General features: G+C 37.0%; 1 protein-coding gene across 2 annotated transcripts; it reads right to left on the bottom strand.

Annotated features, from left to right (window-relative positions):
- Positions 1-536: 536 nt before the first annotated feature.
- LOC147392606 (TRAF-like family protein) lies at positions 537-14089 on the bottom strand. 2 transcript variants are annotated; one of them, XM_086456986.1, is made up of 10 exons: positions 12639-14089; positions 11615-12088; positions 10444-10745; positions 7003-7737; positions 6511-6789; positions 6231-6392; positions 5221-6111; positions 4897-5112; positions 2570-2830; positions 537-1324 (listed from the first exon to the last, which is right to left on the bottom strand). In XM_086456986.1, the coding sequence occupies exons 1-10, from the start codon at positions 14005-14007 to the stop codon at positions 980-982; spliced, it is 5034 nt and encodes a 1677-aa protein (XP_086313112.1). In that variant the 5' UTR covers positions 14008-14089; the 3' UTR covers positions 537-979. The 2 variants fall into 2 exon arrangements, with proteins under 2 accessions (XP_086313112.1, XP_086313113.1); XM_086456987.1 differs by having other exon boundaries at positions 2591-2830.
- Positions 14090-16026: the final 1937 nt, after the last annotated feature.

Here is a 16026-nt window from a genome sequence, read left to right as displayed (position 1 = left end):
CACAACTATTACTAAGGAAAGACCTTAATGAATGCCAAAGCATTGAAAGCTGGGATCGTGCTTGTCAACAGACTCGGCTACAATGACATCATCGAAAAAAAGACTTCCAGCTGGGTCTACAAGAGTTGCTCCAAATCTACCAGAAAGAAAAACAATAATAATAATAATAGTAATGTCATGAGAAAACATATCAAGAGCAAACAAAAATAAAGACGAAGACAAACATACAGAAAACACAAGATTTACGTGATTAAGCAAATTGCCTACATCCATAGAGGAGAGGGAGAAAAATCCACCATCAACAATAAAGATTACAAAACTCACTCAGCCACAAGGAACATCACAGAGCAAAAACCATCAAAACCTTAACCGAAAAGGTTCCCTTAGGGCCGAGTCCCCCCCCCCCCCCCCCCCCCCCCCCCAAAAAAAAAAAAAAAAAAACAAGAATACCAGACATCTCAAAACAAATAATAATAATAATAACAAAATTAAAATGGTTCATTTTTTAAGAGAAACTTTGGTAAGAAAAACAATCATCCATCATCAATAGCTCCAACCAAAATTTAATTAATAAATGGACAAAAAGTCCAGAATAGAGCTGATGACAAACATTTGTAAATGTAATCCAAATATGCCTTTCTTGTGAGAAGAAAAAAAAAATTGAAAAAAGAAGCGAGCTGCAGCATTTGCAACTGTTAGTTCCACTGAATTCTCACCTTTTTAGCATCTAGTCACCACAACACAACCCCCTCTTCCCTCATCTCCCCTCTTGAGTTTTTGTATTTCCTTTTCAATTATTTATTTGACAGATGATCCAATGGTTCTACCAGTTCAAATGACTAGATATGACTCGAACAAGACGTTAAAAATAAAAAAGGAAGGAAAATTAAGAAACCCCTTCATATTGAATTTCTACTGACCACTATCGTAAAACAATACGCCAGCGTAACTTTGGACTAATAGAATCTTTTTCCTGGATTTATGTAGGGTTGAACCACGGTCTCACAGCACCATTCACATGCCCATTGCCGTGGATCCCAGCACCATTAGGGATGGCTGAAGGAGGCATTCCGACTGCCATGTGAGACGGAGTTGGGGGGTACAACGGGTGGGAGTGAGTAAGGGTGTGTGGGTTCAAAAGAAGGTTGCCACCAGGATTTCCTTGCCCCTGTTGGAGTGCATGAATCTGCCTGAGACCATCTTCGTGGATCCGTGACAGTGTATCTAACTCTTTCATCGAGAGAGCTTCCAAACCTGCACCATAGAGAGGGGCATGGCGTGACATCTCTTCCTGGAGTGAAGTCACAAGTGTGTGGATGTATTCCTGCAAAAGAATGTAAGGTAATATTTAGCCAACAATTTGTCGTATTCTACAAGCAGTACAAAGAAATAAGGGATAATTAAATTGGTTCCTATCCTAATTTCCTCTTTCACCAAAAACAAAAACAAAAAAAGAACTCCACAACCAAATAAATAATTTGATGTTTAACTGCACAAGTAGATGACTATAGATAAGAATAAACAGAAGATACCCAAGATTAAAACAATCGGAAGAAAGACTTGGCGACCAAGACTCATGCAACCCATTTATGGCTAATGAAGAACTAACATAGTAACAGACAGATCAAAACCCTGCTTTCATACTTTAACCAAACAAAAAATAAATATATAAATAGTAACAGAGGCATGACCTACTACATACGTAACATGCAAGCCATGAACACATTTATTTGATCCAAATGATGGACCTCAAATATGAGACCTGTGACAAAGAGTAGCCAAAGATCAGGCAGAGTATTTTGGTACATAATTCTTCTAGGTTAGGCCACTAATGGATGTTGACACAGATCCCACTGACGTGAATGGAGCTTTTTTGGTATAAGGAAGATAATCTACATACCAATCCAATATACATGTCAAGTTGTTTAGCATTCCTCCATAGATCATGGTGTGGGCGTAATGTCCAACACCAATAGCAATGAAAACTATGATTCTCTTTTTTCAAATATGTGCAACTTGTCCATTAGGGATCAACTTAGCAGAGTAACCTAGGAGACCTTTTAATTTTTAATCTTCCTGTCACATAGGATGAATTTCCCTAAAAGAACACATTCTTAAAACAGCAACACCATGGGTTGCTGCCAATGGCAGAATAATGGTCCCTCCAAGTACTACAAAATGACACGCTAAGTTCAGGGATGGTTGTGATCAGTAGACACCCTAAATCATCTCCGGATTTGCTATCAGAATATTCATCATGTATATTAAAAACAACCCATAAAATGAAGAATGAAGTTTCTCAAACATGACCCGCTGCAAATTAAGCCAATTTCAAGCCATGAGCAAGGATTAACAGATTATTTCACAACCACTCAGTGCATCCTTTCAAAAGGATTGTGGCTCTGGACCGTCTGAATAAGCAAGTTATAAGCAATCGACAACAGATCCAATTGTTAACATTCAAGGTCTGGTTGGCCACAAAAACTCATGCTATAAGAAAGAGAATTTATCATAAAGATGGCAACCCAAAGAACTTTTCATAGAGTAATAGAAAGATTTAAAAAAAAACCTCGCAGGCATTCAATCTTACTTCCATCCCATCAATGTATGCTTCACATCGAGCAACTTGTTCTTCCTTCTCTCGCTTTTCTCCTTCAGTTTGTCCAACTGTTTGTGTCAACCGTCGGACTTCATCCTCAAGTGACTTTCGAACTTCCTCCCTAGTCACAGTCTCTGTGGCATATCGTTTTAACTCATCATCAAATCTTTTCCGTGCAGCTTCTGCGCTCTTCAGCCTTTCAGCAAGAGCATTTTTCTCCTTCACAACTTTCTGCAGAGATTAAATTCATGGTACCCATGATAACACACAATTATAGCCATGCAATCCAATCAAATGTTAAGTCAAAAATATAAACTGGCATACATAATAAAATGAGTAACTCAAACGTCGCATTTTTCTGATATGTTTGCCAACAAATAGTCATTAAAAGCTTGACTAAAAAAATCACACAAGCAGAGCCTTCATATTAAACCAATCATCTGGATAAGTTGGAAAGTTGGCTTTTCAAAAATTTCCCTTAGGAAAATAAAAAAAAAAACCCTCTGGTTTCTAATCCCATTTGCTGTTTGTTGGGGAATTTTTTCAATGGAAGGGAACAGCAGTGATGGAAAGAAGCATTCATAGCAAGACGTGTTGCTCTCGATTTTGGGCTTCTTATTCTTATGGAGCAAATTGTTCTGAGTTCAAGGGGGTCTTTTTTGAAGATTTCTTATATAGATGGGAAATTTTATGTTTAGAATGATAGTGTTAGTTTGGGTTGTTTGCTTGCCGTTTTTAAATATTCCTGTAGTTGTTCTGTTTAGTAGCCCCACCCTGGCCACTTTTTTTACTTTGATATTTTTTGCTTTGCCTATAAAAAAAAAAAATTAAAAACCAAAATTACCTTTTTTCTCGAATAGATATTTACAGAAATCTGGTATTGAGAAAAGATAATCATGAAAACATGTCAATAAAAAAAAAAGTTACTGAATGCAGTATCTGAGGAACAGACTTGATTCAAACAACCATTGAAGAAATCGGTGTTATCAAGATCGATAACATAAGAGATTTCCTAGGGCAAGGTAAGGTGCATTGCCTAGGTCTGTGCAAAAGAACTAGCAACCCCAGCATCTGACTTCTCCACAGCCTTCCAAGCCAATGGTTCTTGCCCTGTATTATCCTTCTCCACCAAAACTCACATCACCAACACCAATTACCCAATAATCAGGAAGTACTTCCCCACATGAAAGGATTCTATATGTAACAGCCACCATCCCCACCTCTATAAGTTCATGTCTAAATAACCCTTTGCATCAAAAAAAATTGACATCAAATTATGAGCAAGCTTTTATGCTAATAAAGAAGATCCACATTACACTAATAAAACATGTTTAGAGCTTTCTTCAATAAAAATCATACCCAGCTAAAATTGAACAAGCAAAGGTCTTAGTGATTTCCACTCATACTGTCAAGCTCTAAGTATTAGCACACAAGACCAAGGTAAACTATACAAGAAAGTTTCACCTTTAAATGCAAAACATAATGAATGTTCAAAAAAAAGTACTACCTTCAGAATAAGGTTACTGAAGAAAACAGAAAAAAGATAAGGAATATACACACACGAAACAGCCAAAATATAACTTCTCAAACTTAATATGTCCCTAAGATATAAATCTGCAAGAAACTCAGAATGATCAGAGATGAAGATTTAAGAATAGAAATATATATATATATATATATATATATATATATGTGTGTGTATATTTTGGATAGGTAAAGAAGAATATTATCAACCAAAAAATAGAGAACAAGGGTGGAGGGGAAAGGCCAAGCTAGCCGCCCAGAGACAAAAGCAAAAAAAAAGAAAAAGAGAAAAACTATTCACAAGAACCATGCAGAACAACCATATAAACAGAAAATCCACCAAAAAAAAACTCCTCAAAAATTTTACTCCCAAGAGTAGATCAGCCCCAATATCTTCAAAATCACATCGTGCACAGAGTGCTCTTTCTTGGAAGATAGTTAAAGACCACAGGAGTCTTTTCTTGGAAGGAGACACTTTAATGTGCCAGCTTTGAAACAAGTCTTTCTGGAATGAATCTAAACAGATACACCAAATTTAAACCTGAATACCACACTATGGAATTCCAACGCGTCTATGTTTCCTAGAATAGTGACTAAGTCCCATCTTCACCCTTTAGAGTGCTCAAAAAAATTCTTGGAATGAACTAACCAATCTCAAAAAATTGAAAGAACCGGTTCCACATTTCAGGAGAAAATTGATAGTGGGGTAAGTGATAAATTTGTAAACATAAAGCTGCCGAGAATTTGTAGAGAAAATAGAAGAGATTATGTACCTTCAATTCATCACGTTTACGGGATTTTAGTTGTGAAACCTGTGTCTCAGCATCATGAAGACGATCCTGAAGAACTTTTTTCTCAGCAGAGAGCCTTGCAATTTCATCATCTCGTTCTGAGCGAAGCCATTCATGCTGACTCTCAACTTCTTGTATATGTTCAGAAAGTTCCTTCTTTTCCCGAGTAAAGCCATCCATTTCAGCCTTCATCTCAGACTGCCATTTTATGGAATAAATGTCAACTCTAACAATCCCCATAAAACAAGTAACTTATGATGGTATTTTTCACAGGCATATCATCGGTTCCAATTAGAGATTAAGTACCTTAAGACGGTTGTTAGTGGCCTCAGACTCACTAAGCATCTGCGACAAAATAGCTTTTTCTCTCATCATATTGGAAAGTTCAGCTTGCTTTTCTTCACGAACACGAATATTTTCATCTTCACTGGCACATAACTGATGCCAAAGAGCCGCACGATCAACATTTGCAAGTTCAGCAACCTCCCTCATCATACTCAAAACTGGTCTGGCAATCCCTTCTTCCTCACGAACCAAGAATACCAAAATATCCAAATCTAAATCTATTTCACGACAATTGTCCGTGGTGCTGGTGGAACGGTCAACAAGTCCTTTCAACATCCTCCAACGATAACCCTCATCAGTGTACATCCTAAACATTGTAGCATATAGAATCCTCACAAAACCCTGCACTCGAGGGTCTCTAGAGAGGGCCAATGATTCAGCAAGGCAAAGAACTGGAGTAAAATCATCTTCTTCGAATGACAATGATTCATTGGGTTTTCCTTCTACTAGTGCATCTTTATGCTGAGAATTGACCGCAACGGGCCCAGAATTACTACTCAATCTCTGACCATGGCGTCTTTCCAAAACCATAGCTACTGATTGATCTATAATGGCTCCTCGAGCAACAGCTCTCTCAAAAACTTGGGAAGCTTCAACAGTGAGGGAAGGTATGCATAACAGCTCTAACAGGAGATAAATATCAGAAAAATGACAACCTAAAACCTGCTCATCAACCGTAAGTCCATTTTCCCCATATAAGTGGAGCCCAGAAGTCTTAAAGTCAGAATCAATATCCCTTAATATAGCTTCGGCGACATCTTCCCATGTATTTACAATTTTGCTTACAACATCCAGAATACAAGGTGAAACCTCCGTACCCAAACTTTTCAGCCTAGTACGAACCACTCTGACCTACAATGGAAGATAAGAAGAAATTTGCATATAAAAAACAAAAACACAAAATGTTATTTCATAAGAGATTTCATGGAAGAAGATCCATTTAAAATTTCAAGATGTGTCCATGTGCATACTGCTTGAGGAAGATGCCGGCACTGGGATGCAGCCTTGAAAATAAAAGTCAAGGCTGCTGCAAGCGACTCATCGTTTGAATCCATCAACAGTTCAAAAGATTGTGATAAGCCACGCTCCCACACTTCACTACCAAACTCCAATTGATTAAGAGCACTCAAAACCTGAGAAACCAAAAAACTTGTGATTAGTCTGAAGATGCAACAATTGAATAGTATACTAAACCAAAAGCATGTGAACAAAGACATTAAATGAAATAATTAACTTGAGAATATATCTTACAGGTAGTCGCAATGCAGGTTCACCATCAAGCTTTTGAAGGCGGTCCAAAAGTGCACAAGCCGCCAGTGGATGCTCCGAATGATCAACCAATTTGGGAACCAAAGCAACTAGATCAGGTTGCAGATGTTTAGGAGCTTTATCCAATACAAGAGCAATCTTCTGTGCAGACTGAGGCCTTCGTCTGGGCTCTGGACAACCTTGCGGAACAGCACCATCCAGGGCTCTTAGTGAATTCACAATCAATCCCAAGAGCTCCTCAGATTGCTCTGGCCACTTGGTCTAACCATAAAAAAATTTCAAAAGGTTAATACAAAAGAAAACAATCTCAGAAATCCACATATTAAATAAAGAGAGCTTCTATTGCCACACCAACTTTTCTTAACGCCACCCCAGGTTATGTGCTAATTCTTTGGTGATTTACATATGAATTGGGGTGCATTAGCAAAAGTTGGTGTGGCAATAGAATCTCTCCAAAAAAAATATATACTATACCTTGGGAACTCGTAAGAAACCATTATCTACAGAAAGACCTCCAGCAGATGTTTCGGGAGGATAAATTGGTTGCCCAGGAACAGCCTTTTCCAGTATATTAATTCTATTAATGTCTGAGCTTTGTACTGCATATGCATTGGTACTTTCATCTACAGAAGAATCCAATCTCCCATATATAGGCAATTGAACGGATTCTGTTGCTCCATTTTCTATCCCAGAGTCTGGTGGACTGATGGCTCCATCACCATCTGGAGAAGGCTTTGAGCTCGTATCAGAAGAATCATCACCAAGTCTTCCTTCTGAAGGCTGGCAACACTCAACCATTATATCTAGAAGTAAATCGATGATTGCTTGTTGCAAGACTTTGACACCCATTAACAAATTCATCAAACTCGGAGAGGATTCATCAGTCCTTGTGGCCTCTTTCTTCCCATTGTTATCACCAGAGAGCTTAGTTGGGAGTAGTAGACGCTTTATTTTTGCAGGGTCATCGAGATAAACACGGAGCCCAGTCAGAAAACCAGCTATTGCACCAGCATCCATTAGAAGCTTCTCCCTTAAAGTGACTTGAGGCTGCGAAGGATTATCTCCGTATGTAAGGTGAAACCCTGCCCTGGCAAGAAGGTTTCTAAAGATGTCTTCTTCATCTCCACTTATTCCTTCACTGTCCTCAGAATCAATAAGTTCATCAGGGTCAGTTGATAATGCATCCTGATCATCCTCAGAAGCCAAAACCTGATGAAAGGAAAACTAGACACTGAGCAGGGGCATATGATTATAAACATACTTAAGAAAAATTACCACATCAAAGTTCCCCTAGAGTTGTCAGATAAAATTTGTAAGAAGTGCAATCCCCAAAAATTGAGATTCAAGTTAAAATTAGTTAATGTTGAATTGTCAGATAAAATTTGCAATAAGTGTAATCCCCAAAAAATGAGATTCAAATTAAAATTACTTAATGCTCAGCTTCATGCTTGGGCACCTTACACTAAAGAAGCATGACAGCAAGTTTCGAACAAGTGTGTAAGATCCTCCAAAATGGGTAGACAGATCAATACAAATTCCATGAAACCAAACATCCAACGATCCAGGGTATAATTACTCGAGGTGAATTACAATCATGGAGCACAGAAGAATGGATGGATGACACCAACACAATGTTCACAAAAATTGGAACGTAAAAGAACATAATTTGATCTGAATTGTTGTGCACCAGTCATCAAAAATAAAAAATAAAAACTGTGACAATCTGAGGATAGAGTGGCCTCAGAAGTAAATGATAAGAAAGGAAATTCTTTGATTATCATAAGTTCATAACCTTAACAAAGACCTGAGATGAAGAATGCTGAAACTGGAAATATGTAACACATATTATTAAATAATTAGTTTAAGATTTAGATCATAGAGACTTGGAAAGCTTTAAACAGTCGGGAATATTCATTGGCTCATCATCCAATAACAATTTATCATCCAAAATATCATACAGCTTAGTAGGGCTCCTAAAGGTCAATAATATATCTGCACTTATCAAAATATAAAACCCTTATACTATATCCACAAGGAAAATCTTTCACCTTAACTATTTTAGAGGCATATCATCTTTCGGTGGTGGGGAAGGGAATACTCAAAGTTCACCAAGAGTTTCATAACATGATAGCATTTAAGGTGGGGAAAGGTTCTACTATCCATTTTTAGAGGATCGTTATGTGGCTCCTTGGCCCTCAAGATGCAATTTCCAAACTTATACTCTAACTTGTTAAAGGAAAAGTAGCTAATTATCAATTTCATGGTTTGGACTAGAGAAGACTTGTCTTGGGAGCTTGAGTATGTAACCCAACCTTATCAATAGTCAGAGGATCATCAAGTATGGGCTTCTAGTTGGGATGGGAGGTTCTCTATTAAATCTTCCTACCATTCCTCATCCCATTTTCAATATTCCAAGTTTTCAACCATTGGTATTTTGGGCTGGAAGGTCCCTTCTAAAGTAGCCTTTTTTTACTTAGTCTATGAGTTTGGAGAAAATTTTAACCATGGGTAACAACATTGTTCGGGCAATTGTTTCGGTTGAACCTTGTTTCCTTTGCAAAGCAATTGGTGAATCTATTAACCATTTGCTCATCCATTGTAACTTTTCCCACGCCATGTGGTCACATTTCATCTCCTTGCTTTATCTTATATGGTGTTATCCAAAATCAATGTCAATGCTTTTTAGTGGTTCGCAAACCACGACCTTGAGCTCAAGAAAATTGACAGTATGGTCATTGACCCCCTTTTGTTGGATGTTGGGGATTTAGAAGGAAAGGAATTATTGGATTTTGAAGGATTAGAGCACTTTTTGGAGGATGTCATCAATCATCATATCCATCCTAGGTTTCTTTTTTCTTTTTTCTTTTTTCTTTTTTCTTTTTTTGGTGTAAAATCTTCAAGTAATTTAAGGGCGTCTTCTTTGAAGATTTTCTTCTTAGTTGAGAGATAGTTTGTCAGGCTTGAGTAGTCACATCTAGTTTCTTGTTTTTATTTTCCTTTTTGTTGTAGGTAGGTTTTCTCAACCTTGTCACATTCTATTTATTATCTTTGTTTTCTAATAATCTTATATGTTACAACTCTCCCTGAAAAAGAAAAAAAGATTTTTTACTGAAATAAAAATGCTTAGAAATGTTTCCAAAACATATTGGTACACACAGAAAACAATACGTCTTGCATCTAGGTCCTATGTATTTGTTAAATATTATCAATTTCCTCATATCGACATGTAAACCCCAACCAATGTGAATTTAAACAAAATGCTAATGGGCTTGAAGCACACGACCAAGGTGTTTATAATCAATAGCTATGTTACCTGATTCATGGATTCGCTCGGTTTGAATTCAGGTTCGCAATTCGTGGTTCGCCACTCAAGAATGAACCCGGTTCGTAGGGGTAGACAGAGGTGAGGGTATTTGAAGGTTCAAGTGATGAGTAGAGTGAAGAGAGCTTAAATGGCAGATTTTGGGAAGAAAAAAAAAATCTAAGTTTCTATTGTTTATAGGTTAAAGATGAGGGTATTTGCTCATTTTTCATCAATCTTGTAATAAAGACCAAGGTCAAAGGGAACTACTATGAGTTTAAGATTTTAGGGGGTTGTCTCAAATATTATCAACGTGTGGAGGGGGTAAAAAAAACTCAATTCGTTGAATTTGCTCAATTACATGAACTGAAAGCGAATCGTCCCATGAACTAGTTCGGTTTGAACCGGTTCATAGTTCAGTATGAAACCATCAAATTAGGTAACCCTGGTCAATAGTTTCCTTAATATAGTAAAATACGGGTCTAGTGCAACATTCCCAAGACTTGATGAAAAGAATTAATTAGTCACACATTATATCACAAGATATTAATTGGCAAAGTGTTCCATCATGAAAAAAAAAGATGAATCAATGAAATGGGCACATGTACACTCACCTCTAGGTCTGAAAACTCGAACCACGGGCAGCAATCAAGGATCTCACAGACAAAAACAACTGTATCGCGCACAAGAAATCCTGCATCTGCTTCCAACATATCGGACACCTTCATGAATTGGAGGACGGAATTGTTCCACATCTTTGTACAGATAGAAGACTCCTTCCACACAGTTTTGGCAGGATTCTTTTGATTCACCACAGCCATCCTGTATCTGACCCAAAAGTTCTTTTCTGGATCACTAACAACCGACTGATCACTCTCAAGGTATATACATATGGTGTCAAAGGACTCGTATACACCTGTATCACAATTGGGAAATGCAATCGAGAAATTAGGGACAATACGTTCAGGCGTTGAGGCGTGAGGCAAGGCACCCGGTTGGCCAGTGCCTCTAGGTGTAGTCCCAAGATGTAAAGCGTAAGCCTCACAAGTATGATATTTTTCAAGTAAAATAATACAATATTAAAGAACATAACCATCAGATATTTCTAAATCTCAAATCCACAATCGAATTTCAAGTTCTAATCCATTACAATAAATAATAATACAAATATTTTATATTTTAGCAAAATAGAAATATTTGATATTTATTGCAAAACAATACCTAAATATTTATGTTTTTGAACAACTTTATCTGTATAATACTAAATACTACAAAAAATTGTTAATAAAACAGCTAACTCAATGATTTTATTTCCATATATTACTATTTTGTATTCAAATTTACTTCTAAGCATTCCAATTATATTGCATACTAGCATTAAAAAAGAAATAGAAGTAGAAAAAAAAAATTATAAAATCTTACTTGGATGGCAAAAAAGAAAGAAGTAAAGTAGAAAGAAAAGAAGAAGAAGAAGAAGAAGAAGAAGTGAGGAAGAAATGCATTACGTAAAAAAAAATTAATGTGAGGCGTATCTCAGCCAAAAGGCATATGCCTCACATTGAGGTGTACGCCTATTAGGTGCCTCATGGTTTGAAGTGTAAGCCTTAGTTGTTTTTTGTTTCAACCTTGTGCCTCAGGGCAATTTTAATGAACCTCATCCTGAGGCGTGCTTCAAAGTGTAAGCCTCACACGCCTCTAAAAACACTGATTAAGGATTAGTTAACAATTAAATAGATGTCTAAAAGCTAATGATGCAATTGCATCAAAACAAAAACCTTCACTCACCAATCCGAAGCTCACATCTACCAGCTTGAAAAAATTTGCTAAAAATCTTTCGGGTTTCCATTATTTCCTTGAAGGATAAGAAATTCTCCACCCTCCATGTAAACGACCCTCTTTTCCCAACCGCTTCGATTTGGTATCCTGCATTGCCCGACTCCACATCCTGATCAGAAAAGTCCTGCATTATAGATGTCTCTTTCAGAATAAGAACCTCTGCTGAAAACACAACAGTGTCCTGAACAAGAAACCCGGAGTCCTGATCAAAGAGACTAGTGAGCGTCACAAACTCACGCCAACCCCAGTCCTTTGCAGCTTTGGAGTAGCGGTTCTGCGACTCCTTTGTAACAGACTTGTCCTCCACCCTCTGGTTTACTACCGACAACCGATGACTCACAAAACAACTCCAATCGCTAGAAGTGTTTCGGGAATCCGTAACTTCAAGGAAAACCGAAAGGTGACATGGTGGTTGAGACTGCCCTGATTCCATCAAGTACAAGTGGACATTCCATCAGTTTTCGTTCCTTTTTCATAATTTATACAACTAAATAGGTTCTAGTAAATGGATTTGAGTCTATGAGAAGCATTCATAATTCTATTTTCAATTCATATATCACAAAACAAATACTTCTCAATTAATTAATCACCTAGAGTTTTATTCTTAGAATCGATCGACTTCAACTACATATGTTAGAAACTAAATAAGAATTCGATATAATTCGAGTAATTAACAAAGTAAGTTATTTTGTGCCGTAATCTTACCACTCGGATAATCAATGAAACGGAATCTCTATTATACAATTCAATTTCCAATGAGTCTATGAGAAGCATTCATAATTCTATTTTCAATTCATACCTCACAAAACTAAATAATTCTCAATTAATCAATCACCTAGAGTTTTTCTTTTTTAAATAATCGATCAACTGGTTAAGAAACAAGGTTTTCAAATATAGATGATAGAATCTAATTAAGTATTCGATATAAATTGAGTAATTAACAAAGTAAGCTATCTGTGTGCCGTAATCTTACCTCTGGGATAAACAATGAGACGGCAATCTCTATTACCAATCTGAAACCTCCGGCTCTTAATGCAAAGACCCGTAATCTTCCTCTTCTTCAAAAGATCCTTCAACCTCGTAAAATTCTCAATCCTCCAAGTAAACTTCCCCAAATGCCCATCAGACTTCCTTGCCCCACCACCACTACTCCTCCCTCCAAGTGACCCCCCATTCTTCAAAAAGCTGCTCGACTCCTTAATCACATGAAACGATGTACTAAAAACAGCTGTCTGATCAACAAGAAACCCTGAATCTTGGCCAATAAAATCCGCCATCTTCATATAATCATTCCACCCAAGACTAGTATTATCCCCACTCTTATTATCCGCGGCAAACCGCCCGTAAGAATCTCGGTGCATATGGTTCAACCCAGGTTTCTGATTCAACACCGACATTCGAAACAAACACCAACAACTCCGATCGGATACAACTGATTTCTCAGTATCTTTACTCTCTAAACACATGGATAAGTACTCAACCCCATTAACCGAACTCTGATAAACACTAATTCGAAGATTACACTCTCCAGCAGGAAAAATTGGACTCATTATTTTCTGGGTTTTGATCATTTCTTTAAACAAATTAAAGTTATGAACTTTCCAAGTAAACTTACCACTCAAAACATCAGAAATCGGTCCAGTAATCACCGAAGAAGACGATAAGGATGATTGCAACTCATTATGATCACGAGAGAACGAAACGGATTCATTCAAGATCAAAATATCAGCCGTAATAAGAAGTGAGTCGGTATTAAACAAGAATCCAGCTTTGGGATCAAGAATTGTCGAAGAAGGTGTGAAATCACACCAACCATGAGATTTCTTCTTGGTTGAGAATCGATGCCAAGAATCTCTCTGAATCGATTTCGACTCGTCGAGATGATTAACGATCGAAAGACGATAACTCGAGAAACAATCCCATTTCGACGAAGATGAACCACGAGGATCCATGATTTGGAGATAGATTGAGAAGTAACCTGGCAAAGCTTGCGAGTCCCCTTTAGGGTATACGAGGAGACGACAATCGAAGCCTCCAACTTCGAAATAACGGCTCCAAAGTGCCCTAGCTTTAACTTTTGGGAAATTTGTGACCGTCCATCTACAAATAGCGGAGTGATCACCTCTTCGATCGATGCAGACAGATTCTTGTCCACCACCATCTCTGGAACAAACTGGTTCTTCTGCTGCAGATAGAGATAAAGATGCAGATACGGATGAAGATGATGCAGACAATGATGATGATGAAGATGAAGTTTGAGATTGTTGGGGTGGGTCAGAAAAAGGTGTGGTGGATGGTGATGGAGATGAAGATGAAACTGCGTCTGATGGTGTGGGTTTCATCTTGAAGAAAGAAACCAGAGCGAGAGAGGGATAGAGAGAGAGGAGAAGTGTTTGTGTTTTGTTGTGAGAGAGAAAATAAGGAGAGAGAGAGAGGGGTCTATGTGGTTAAGGGTATAATGGGGATTTAAAGATCTGTTTGGCCCACCTATTGCCATATTTGAGATACCCTCTTGACTTGGGTCTTCTTTCAAGGTCTAACGCTTGATATTTATTTTTATTTTTATTTCATTTAATATATTTTTAAATGTTTGTATTTTGAAGGAATTAAATTCTTTCAATGTGTATTTATTGTACACATGTAACCTCAAGATCTATGTCAGTCTTTTACATCGAGGATACTTTCAATGTTTATTTATCGTACACGTGTAATTTCAGGATCTACGTCGGTCTCTTACATTAAGGATACTTTCAATGTTTCATCGAGGATACTTTCAATGTTTATTTATCATACACGTGTAATTTTAGGATCTACGTCGGTCTCTTACATCGAGGATACTTTCAATGCTTCATCGAGGATACTTTCAATGCTTATTTATCGTTCACGTGTAATATCAGGATCTATGTCGGTCTCTTACACTTTCAATGCTTATTTATCATATACGTGTAATTTCAGGATCTATGTCGGTCTCTTACATCAAAGATACTTTCAATGCTTATTTATCGTACTCGTGTAATTTCAGAATCTAAGACGGTCTTTTACATTGAGGATACTTTCAATGCTTATTTATCGTACACGTGTAATTTCAGGATCTATGTCGGTCTCTTACATCGAGGATACTTTTGCTTTCTCAAACCTCTAGAATATCTTAATAAGTTGGGAAAATGCGGAAGTGACTGTGTAAGACACCATGTTAGACGTTGAGTTAATGTGGAGGTGTGCACAGAACCATAGATGTTTTCTTGAGATACGAGTGATAAGCATCTAGGGTTTTTGGTGGACAACTCCTCGTCAGCTCAATGTGTTAACGTATAGTCTTGCGTTAGCATTAAAGTGAGCCACCATTGACGACGAGGAATAGATAGAATATATATGGATTCACCACTCTCGCTCAGTGAGCAACTCGAATTAAGAAATCAACCAACACTGTCACTGATAGAGGAGCTAGGAGTTGTGGCTCATCCCATCTTCAATGAGAGTGGACTGCCTTGCTAGATTTGCTATTGATTGAAGGAGGAGGAGCTCACAACCTATAAACTTTCTTGTGTCGCTCATCATCCCTCGAAACCTTTCTATTAATGACCCGTCACCTTAGATTAATCAATCACCAAAGAAATCGTCTATTTTAGCATAGGATCTTTCTCATCCCAAACTTATTGAGTGTATTTCAAATCTTAATATCTTTGCTAAAAAGCACTTCGACCTTATATTTCAAATCTAAGGGTGTCAATGGGCACTCACTTATCTTTTGTACCCGGAAATCAATTAGTCAATTTTGGGTCTACCAATATGGACCCAATCATTTTTAGGTATGATTTTGAGTAGCTATCTTAAGGATCCGATAAGAATCGGGTCTCCTTCGAGTATTCGAATAATAAATTTATAATATTATAAAAAAATTAATAGCCTAATTAAATGCTTACAAATAGATATCTTAAAGTAAACGTAGTTGAAGTAAAATTAAAATATAAAGAAAATATGAAGTCTTTAATGTTTACATTTTCATTGCATGTACTCTCATTCATTTTTCATATTTTTTTTTATAAAATTCCAACGACAATTAAATGGTTCATGCTATAATTTTTTATGATTTTATTTTCAAAAGTTTGATTTGCTTGAAAATTTTATTGTTGATCTTAACTTTTAGTCGAGGAATTACAAGATAAATTGTTATGTATATAAATAATTGTCTATTTTATTTGATATTTATATCTGTTTTCCATTAAAACATAATCCATATTAGTGGGTACCCACACAACATGAAAAAAGCTCATATTCGACAGCTCAAGGCCGTCGAATTTCGTAAAATTTGACTGACCATGGTGTCAAATTTTTCCTTGTTGAATTTTTTCTTCCAATGG

This window comes from Akebia trifoliata, chromosome 10 (genome assembly GCF_017979445.1).
Source record: "Akebia trifoliata isolate Shusen 1 chromosome 10, ASM1797944v1, whole genome shotgun sequence".
Taxonomy (NCBI): domain Eukaryota; kingdom Viridiplantae; phylum Streptophyta; class Magnoliopsida; order Ranunculales; family Lardizabalaceae; genus Akebia; species Akebia trifoliata.
Note: the sequence above shows the minus strand (reverse complement) of the source record. Positions and strands in the feature narration are given on the sequence as shown.

What these genes read in the sequence shown, in the direction of transcription:
- LOC147392606 (XM_086456986.1), bottom strand. Translation starts at nt 14,007, where the DNA reads ATGAAACCCACACCATCAGACGCAGTTTCATCTTCATCTCCATCACCA. An exon ending in GTTTCTTACGAGTTCCCAAG is followed by an intron (nt 6,790 to 7,002) that starts GTATAGTATATA and finishes TTTTATGGTTAG; the next exon opens with ACCAAGTGGCCAGAGCAATC. An exon ending in GCCGGCATCTTCCTCAAGCA is followed by an intron (nt 6,112 to 6,230) that starts GTATGCACATGG and finishes CTTCCATTGTAG; the next exon opens with GTCAGAGTGGTTCGTACTAG.